At 36.9% G+C, this 8,746-nt stretch overlaps 3 protein-coding genes across 8 annotated transcripts in view; 2 read left to right on the forward strand and 1 right to left on the reverse strand.

Moving 5' to 3' along the window:
• Nucleotides 1-3,646, forward strand: part of sano (CABIT domain-containing protein serrano) — a 144,325-nt gene extending 140,679 nt beyond the window's left edge. For 2 of the 3 annotated variants that reach the window (XM_069125404.1, XM_069125401.1), the window contains exon 6: nucleotides 845-3,646. The gene's annotated coding sequence lies outside the window, so the exon portion shown is untranslated. Of the gene's footprint in view, nucleotides 1-831 lie in introns of all 3 variants that reach the window. The other variant, XM_069125402.1, reaches the window with a different exon arrangement.
• Nucleotides 3,647-3,788: 142 nt separating this feature from the next.
• Nucleotides 3,789-5,035, forward strand: Uros1 (Uroporphyrinogen III synthase 1). The gene is made up of 2 exons (XM_069125461.1): nucleotides 3,789-4,252; nucleotides 4,324-5,035. The coding sequence occupies exons 1-2, from the start codon at nucleotides 4,066-4,068 to the stop codon at nucleotides 4,935-4,937; spliced, it is 801 nt and encodes a 266-aa protein (XP_068981562.1). The 5' UTR covers nucleotides 3,789-4,065; the 3' UTR covers nucleotides 4,938-5,035.
• Nucleotides 5,036-5,194: 159 nt separating this feature from the next.
• Pez (protein tyrosine phosphatase non-receptor pez) lies at nucleotides 5,195-8,583 on the reverse strand. 4 transcript variants are annotated; one of them, XM_069125424.1, is made up of 7 exons: nucleotides 8,544-8,583; nucleotides 7,368-7,734; nucleotides 7,128-7,296; nucleotides 6,891-7,052; nucleotides 6,732-6,820; nucleotides 6,461-6,662; nucleotides 5,195-6,386 (listed from the first exon to the last, which is right to left on the reverse strand). In XM_069125424.1, exons 1-7 carry the CDS (start codon nucleotides 8,566-8,568, stop codon nucleotides 6,063-6,065), a joined length of 1,338 nt encoding a protein of 445 aa, XP_068981525.1. In that variant the 5' UTR covers nucleotides 8,569-8,583; the 3' UTR covers nucleotides 5,195-6,062. The 4 variants fall into 4 exon arrangements, with proteins under 4 accessions (XP_068981525.1, XP_068981528.1, XP_068981527.1 ...); XM_069125427.1 differs by lacking the exon at nucleotides 8,544-8,583 and adding an exon at nucleotides 8,105-8,428 and having other exon boundaries at nucleotides 5,196-6,386; XM_069125426.1 differs by lacking the exon at nucleotides 8,544-8,583 and adding an exon at nucleotides 8,031-8,428 and having other exon boundaries at nucleotides 5,196-6,386.
• Nucleotides 8,584-8,746: the final 163 nt, after the last annotated feature.

The following is an 8,746-nucleotide window of genomic DNA, read 5'->3' on the forward strand; positions in this document are numbered from 1 at the left end:
AAAATATAGCGAACATCTGAATTTAAAGAAAATATAACTTCGTACAAAATATCTTGATGTTTCTCCGAAACTACCCCTTTTTACAACGCGTTTCAGCTTTCGGAAATTTTCGACAGATTAGACACTCCTCTGAAGGAATATCTATGTGTGATCTTAGCTCCGTTTCCAAGACACGAATCATCAACGAACTGTATGCACCACGATACATTGTTTCCCACGTAAAAGAGAGAAGATGGTCAGTATCGCGGAGGGCAGGCCTGCATTCTGCATCGGCAATTTGCATGACCGATGATCGAGCACTGGTGCACTGACGGTGGACTAGGTGCATCGTCATTACGCACTGACCAGATACGATCAAACTGTCGGTAATGATAGTCGCGCGACCCGGCGCACGTACGACGAACGCCAGGGTCGCGTTTATTAAATTACGTCAAATTATTGGTACGCTCGAAGGGTCGATTATCGGGGCTGCTCGTTCGACCGCCAGGGATCGTTCTCCTTTTCCCCGATTACCACGGGAAACCAGCACGTGGTGGTAGCTGAGATCTTCATGCTCTTGGACACGGCTCTTTGCCGATCTACCATCCGTCTATCGGTCTATCCTGACACCATTCCTGTTAAGACGGAAAGAGAAAGGGGCAAACGAGAGCGAGATTAGATGTAAGAAAGTTCATTTTCTCGAGGGGAGTAATAAATAATAATATTTCATACTAAAGTAGGTTATTGTTTCTACATCATTTCCTAGAAAGAACGTCTATCCAATTTTATCCTCCTAAACTTGCTTTCTATACGAATAATCGATAAATCAACACGACTCGATTAACGTATCAGCTTTTGATTTCAGATTCGAACCGACGAAGGGCTGAAGAAGGCAAAGAGCGGTCCGGATGGGGCGTCAAGGATCTCCGATGTCTTCGATTAATCAAAACTCGTAGCCAGAGCTCAAGCAACGATGGAGGGACGGATCCAGGGTCCGTCGATGATCCCACCATTTGTCCCTTTTTCTTTTTTTTCTTTTTTAATTCCTCGCAGCCGCGACAGCCATTCGAAAACCTAACATTTTGAATCATTCTCGCATCGAACCGCGAGAGACGGTTAGAACGAGAAAAGAGCAAGAATCGCAACAGTATACCGCGTGCTTTCTGCGATTATCAATCGAAGATTTCCATTCAACTTTCATCTCGAAGACGAGGCTGTGACGACGCTAACTGGATGACCTGAAGGAACCGGAAATGGTACTCGAAAGACGGCGCTCACGACTCGCGATCTAGCAGCAAGATCTCTGTAGCTTTAGAGTAGAATAAATCTGAATATCTGACATACTTAATTAAGTAACAATAAGAAACAAGGTTAAAGGATCGAGGAGACTCAGGGAACGATTTTGTAAAAAAAGAAGAAAAAAAAGGACAAACTGTAATCTAGAGGAATAAGATAGATGAAAATCTGATTGATCTTTCGAGTCCTGTTTTTATGTAAACGTCAAGAGACTCGGAGTACGATTTAGGAAACTCGCTCTACCAAAGTTCGAGCGACTTTTGTAATTACAGAGATCTCGAGAAATTACTGAGTGATAATTCGTGGAAAAGTAGAGCTGCGTCGTCTTCGAAACGAGAAGAATAATCGATTGGATCCAGAACGATCAATGAAAACAGTATCCGAGGATGGTTTTATGAAATTACGAGATCGCCTCTAAAGCAAGGGAACAAAAAATAGCGAATGTAGTAGGCGGTAGAGGATGAGGTGGTCGATTACGGAAGCGCTTCTCGCGATGCGAAGATTGCGAAAAATCATCAGGCACACGATTAGCAGAGAGATTTACGTTAACACGCGCCGTTAGTTAATCTAATAGGGAGCGTAGTTAAGGATTATGAATGCCATAATAATGACTAACTTCTTGTGGTTGTACTTAAGTCATAACTTTACACTTTACTGTTTACGTTTAAGGCCAATTAAGTATGTAAGTTGCATAATATTTCACTATCGGAGTGTCTTCAAGTTAATTGCTAGGCATTTATTTCTACATCTTCTTTTGTTTTTTTTTTTTTTTTTTTTATTTCGATGGTTCCCGGTACCGGAAGATTCCGTGACGATAGTCGTCGACTCACTGGACAGAGGCTTAATGAATTCTAATTTTTTTTTCCTCCTTTCTTTCTCATTAAAAGGAAAACTTCTTTCTGGCAGACGTTGTTCACCTTTCGAACGAACGAGAGTTTGACAAATCACCAGTCATTTGTCACAGCTCCGGTTCGAGGTTCGACGAATATTCTACCTGTTATTCACAGAACAGTGAAATATTAACGAAGTACCCTTCCGACTCTCATTTTTTTAGTCTCGGATAATTATCGTGTAAAAATTCGGACGGGTAATCGATTGGTTTTACAATTTTTTTCTTCAAGCTACATTCATTTCTGCGTCCAGCGTTTCGAACAAAGTCGACGAAGGCCTGTGACACCCGAGATTGCGTAAAGGAACTGTTTAACAAATTCTTTATCGGAAATCAGGTATCGAGACCGCCTGTCGGTTAATGGTCCTGGCCAGACTGCGCGCTTTGGACCTTGGTCTCACATTTGTGATTATTATTTAAGTAGATTTTAAGCGTACTCTAAGTTAGGCTAGGCTTTTTACAATGTTTCTTTAAAAAATTTTCCTTTTACTCTTATCCTTTTATCATCGATGAAATTTTACGAGCGGAAGTAACCAACGAACCATGTCGACGAGACGAGCGTAGTTATAAATATTTGAACAAATAATAATGATGATAGAGCTCGTGAATATTCAAAGAATCGTAAGCGAGATAAGAGTTGTGCATTTATACGATTCGAATATCCCGCTAAGAGTGACCATTTTCCTCTCGATTTCGGAGGAAAGGCAAGATAGAACCGGAAGAGAATTCGATTCAAATGCTGATTTGAAAAATAGTTTCATAATAAGAATACGTTTTAATCTGTCATAATAGTTGTCACAGTTCTCTGTAACATAAGTTTCACTAGTTGTAATGTTAAGAAGATTCTGGATTCTCATGATAAACATTCTATTTTGCGTAATGAATCCGAGTAAGAAGGCACTCGGTCCCCTTTACGATGGAACTCTGTGCGCTATAATCGTTCGTAAACCGAAAACGAATATTTCGTATATCGACGTTCGCCGAGATTTTGCCAGGAGAACAGATTGCAATGCTGCCAGTGTTTAGCGCGTAAAACTCCCTACTTTTTTTCCTTTTTCCACTCGACCATCTTATATGATACAATATCCATATTTTATCCTATACATAACTTTGTCCTTCTTTCCTCGTGTCCTTTCTTTGTTAAGTCTAGTTCTTTACAGGGCATTGGGTGTATCATTGTCCGCGTCTTCATGTTGCGCCTGATTGACGTAAAACAATGTTTCAGCATCACAAGGCGGCACGTCGGTTTTCATCATACGATTCGTGTTTTCATGGCGAAATACTCGATGCGTAAGGGTCGAGGATCGTTGTGCCTTCGAATGCACGCGTTCGAATGATACGTTTATCGATCGTAAGAACAGACATCCACTTTGTGATTTCGTAAGCAGTTGTTCAATGTTTTTTTTATACTTTCCTTAATGCTTATCTAGGATAGCTTGTGTACCCTAAAGAGTGTTTCAATAAAAGTGACAATGAAATCAATTCCGATCCTGTCTTTCCTTCGCTAAAGATATCACGCGCGTTTGCTTATTATCAACTCAACTTGCTCGTTTATTTGAAAATTCGATTATCGAAAGTAACAACAGTTTCGATAATCAAAAGCAAATTTAGCCTCTGGTGGCGGACGATCGTACTACACTAACCAAAATGGCTCTCATGCCGGGATACGAATTGCTGTTTTGGCGCGTAATATATTAGTCATTTTTTCAAAATAATCTCAACGAATTGTCTCGTATTTTTGCAAATGAGTATCCTTGAATATCCGTCAACGCGTCATGTAGTTACTTGCGTCCGTTTCCGTTGATATATCGGAATAATTATGAACGTTTATTTCCGTATGAATTATCGGTGTGCGATAATTACGTTTTTTAGTGCATGTGACGAAGGGAAAATTCGCAAATATGGCACCGCGTTACGAGAAAATAATTTTATGTCGTGGCTTGTCTGAAAAGAATGATTCTCAAGAGGCTTACGTAAAAACGTTGAAGACGGCAGGTTATTCGTGCGACTGTTTGCCTACTTTACGTTTCGAATTCGTGAATATATCGGAGCTCAGGGAATGCCTTCTGTCATCGTCTTCATACTATGGTAGTAATATTACATATGATTTTAGTGCCTTATCTTCATTCATCTCATTATCTTCTTCTATGCATTCATAGGGTTGATAATAACAAGCCAACGTGCTGCAGAGGCAATTAAACTTTCTGCAAAGGAAGATGATAACATTCTACACCCCTGGAGAATTTTGCCAGTGTATTGTGTAGGACCAGCAACTGAATCTTTTGTTAAAACTCACTTAAGTTCAGACAACTGTTTTGGTAAAGAAACTGGCAATGCCAAAGAATTAGCTGAATTGTTAGTGACTTCTGTTGCAAAGAAATCCAAGCCCTTACTATATCCTTGTAGCGAGATAGGGCGAGAAACAATTGAAAAGACCCTTAATGAAAATGACATAAAAGTCCATAGAATAGTTGTTTATAGAACTCTGCCCAGTGAAACTTTGGAGCGTGATTTATTAAAATTCATGGACAACATGCCCAAAATATTTGTTTTCTTTAGTCCATCGATAGTAGAACATATAGTAGCTCTATTGAAAAAGAAATTATACGATATGAACAATATAAAAGCAGTTGCTATTGGACCTGTGACTGAGCAAGCACTAGTCCATGCTGGTCTGAAAGTATTTGCTACTGCGAACAAACCTGATCCAATATCTCTATTGAAGGCCATTAGTGATGCTGAGAAAAGTGGACTTGACGAAAAGACTGAATGAAGAAATTGTTTATTATTGTGCTATGTAAGTATATAATTGTTGTTAATTATCAAAATTGTATTTAATTTGTTGATATTATATCACTAAGAAGATAAAAAGTGATAATAGTCATTTTATCCATGGTCCAGAATTACATATTTCAAATACGATAATGTGGCCTCAATAGATTAAAATATGTCTTTGTTAGTATTTGTCACCTTTACATAATCTATATATAATCTATTTCTATAGAATATTTGTTGGGATATTTATTTAGTAAATTCAATCAGTTCATAGATTGACAGATATCAGTAAACTTTATTTTGGTTATAATAATAAATATATCTTATTTTATTTAACATATTGATTAAAAAAAATAAGATTACCATTTATTTACAGTATGATGTTATCTAGCTTTTATATGACACTCTATACATTACTATATGCTATAAATTATAACAATGTTTATGTCAAAAAAACTGATATAATCAGAAAGATCACTTTCCCATCTATAATAAAGGGAATTATTTGTGAACATAATGAAACTGCACTACGCAAAATATTAATATTTAAAAATAGTACGTTTTAATATATAGAGTGAAAGAACAAATAGTTCGTAAAATTGTGCGTGTCAGTCTTAACCATTAACACTTTACCGACCGATAGTCAATTAATCAGTTTTTTGTCGCCGACGCTTACCGACCGATAGCCTATTAATCGGCTTTTTGTTACCGACCATCTTTCTCATTATTTGAGCAGTAATTTATTATTTAGTACTAAGATACCTTCAGCAATTGAGTCAGTTGCGTTGCTTTGTAAGCTCCCACAGTTTTATACCAATTTGAAAAACTTACCGTTCGCGATGAACGAAAAGAATGGTATTGGAGAGTCTAAACCGAAACAGAATCGGCGTCAGGGAGAATCTGCGCCTCAGCTGCCGGTCGGACGTACGTATGCTGTTGAATCGCTAACGGTCAGTAAAATGTTAATCCAGCATGTAGGATTTTCTGTTATTTCTCATGAAGGTGTATCTGTATGTGAATAATTATTAGAAAATACTGTTTCTTAAAAACATTTATAATACTCGGGACGATTATGTTTCTCATCTCGTATGATCTTCGATGATAGAACTCGTAATTCGTAACTTCAATATCTACTTCGATTAACTACGTTACCAAGAAGGCACGAAATATCTGCTCCCACAATCGTGGATTGATTAGCGTAATAAGGCTGGGGTGGATTTCCTCCGTTATTATATTTCATTTGGACAGCAGTTTCATAATCAGGTGCTGGTCTATAGGACGGAAGTAAGGCACGTAAGTTGTTGATGTCTGTAGACGACACGGATACAACGGGATACGGTGACGTTGAGAGATCATTGTAACTAGTCCATCTTGTGTGACCTTCTGCATTTCTGTTATCCAAATTTACCGATACCGCATGATCTCCCGAATCGTTCGTGTCGCTGTCCTAAAATATGATACAAAGATTTTACTTAGACGTGCTCTTGGCGCAATGTTGCGCTTGAATGAAATAATACTTACGAAATAACCATTAGTTGATCTCTCCATTGGCCGAGATTCTTGATGTTGCATGTAAAATGTGTGCTGTGCTATACATAAACGCCACACATATTTTGCATTGCGCGATTCGGTAAATATGAATTGCTTTGGCTCCTCGCCTTCAGCTTGACATTCTATTCTAAACGTCTTTTTGTGATTGATCACATTGCTTATATCTTTCCATCTGAAGCATATATAAATCTCGACTATAGTTGCTAATTCAGTATGTAATATATTTTTACGAAATAAATACCTATAGAATTGTGTTGTCTGTGTGTTAGGATAGATGACCATAATCCCATTGAGAGATATTCCTAGTATCACTTCATTATTTCCATTGTCCTGTAAGTCAAAGTCCTCAATCTTGTTGTTGTGTTAAAGACTATGCAAACTATAGGATCAATGTGAATACCTTAGTAGAAAATGTTTCATTTCCATATCCCTCTAGCTGCATAACAATAGAAATGTATAGTTCCTCTGCTGCAGGCTGAGTAACACCAACCAGATTCTTGTATTGACATACAGCAGTATGCAAAAGAGAATCTGGCCCTCCAGGATCTGCTTGAATAACATCCTGAATAATAAAATGAAGTAAGAATCAAATAAGACATATCTAATAATTCTTTTATCGGTAGCTCTCTTTAATTACCTTGGGAAATAATGTACATTGTTGCAAGCACTCCATTGTATGTCGTTCTGCATCATAGTTACCAAATTCTGCTTGCATCAAGTAACTTGCTAAAAGAGTTGCTTGCCTAGAATTACACTGAAATCTACTTTCCAAAACATCGCTTTTCAATTGAAGATAATAATGATACCTAAAAACATGATATTAAAGAAATAAATGGTAACAGTTGAATGATATAGAAATATTTAAGATATTACATACCTTGTCATTTCATCTTGAATAAGTTGCACATCAGTAACATAGTACATGACCCTCAAATATAGACTGAAATTTTTGGCTTCTTTTTCCAATTGTTTTTTCAATGGTTTGTCCATGTCAACCCATCTTGGAGATGGAGAATCATGCCTCGAAATATAACGTAGACCAAAGAACTCAGGCTGTCCTAATCCTAAACGTTGAGTCACATTGTCCAAACACTCCTGACCAAGGCTATCAATACTCAGTGTGCATTCTATAGAGGTGGTATCCAACAGTTCTATGCAGATCACATACTGATTTTTGGAGACCACATTATATTGTCGACTTTTCTTCAAATGAAACTTAAACGGCATTGTAATAACGCGTTTAACTGGAAAAAGACAGCATTGGTATAATATTAAACAAAATTATAGAAATTGAATATTTTTATGTTCGATTCACTGCATTGGATATTGAAAAGTATTTTTCAATGAAAGACTTATGCTGGAGATAACAGTTTAACAATGAAAGAGAAACGAATAAAATACAAAAGACTGCAGCAACGATGCGCTTTTATTAAGACCGCGGGAGAAAAATAAAGTACCGTATAACTACGACCAAACACCGAAATGCTTCACATTCCACGGTACTTTTACTTTTAATTGAAATATATATGCATACACGTACTGTATACATTCCACTCTGTCGAGCATGAGAAATGTATAATTTTTCACGTTTAATAAATCGAAAGCATTTCTAACCTCGTTTTTCACGTCATTAATGCTAGTTACAAAACTGTGGTATATATACAGTTCCTAAACCGAGCTACTATGACACGAGAAATTAAAACGATGGATTTCTCAGTTAAAACAAATTGAAGATAGCATCAGAAACTTCATAAGAAATACATCAAATGCGTAAAACGCATAAAATTAGCATATAGATTATGAATAAAAGTAGTTTTATCGAAAGTGATATGTTCTCCAAATATTTTCCAACTAGATTGGTCATATTTTTGATATCTAGGTGAAAAACACGATCAATGTTATATTTTTTATTAGGAAGTCAGTCAAATTTAGGCTGAAATTGTTCGAAGTTGTTTACATTATGGATAAATCGATATATTAAATCGGAAACTTATACACTAGAGTAAAATTTTACTGATCTTCACTAGAAATAAATATCACTAGGTCTAGTTACCGAAAAAATTCCCTAAACATCTCATTATGCAAGTAACTCAAATTCCTTGGACGTAATATGTACACGATGACTAATGGTCTTATCAAAATTAATCGCTTGCCTTTTATTGCAAATCCTGTTATCGCGTTGGATCGAATAAAATTACGAGTCTCGTGATAAGGGGAACGTGACGCGTGCAAAATTCCACTTGGTAAAGTTTTTGC

Source organism: Bombus flavifrons, chromosome 13 (assembly GCF_040668555.2).
Source record: "Bombus flavifrons isolate JBK064 chromosome 13, iyBomFlav1_principal, whole genome shotgun sequence".
NCBI lineage: Eukaryota > Metazoa > Arthropoda > Insecta > Hymenoptera > Apidae > Bombus > Bombus flavifrons.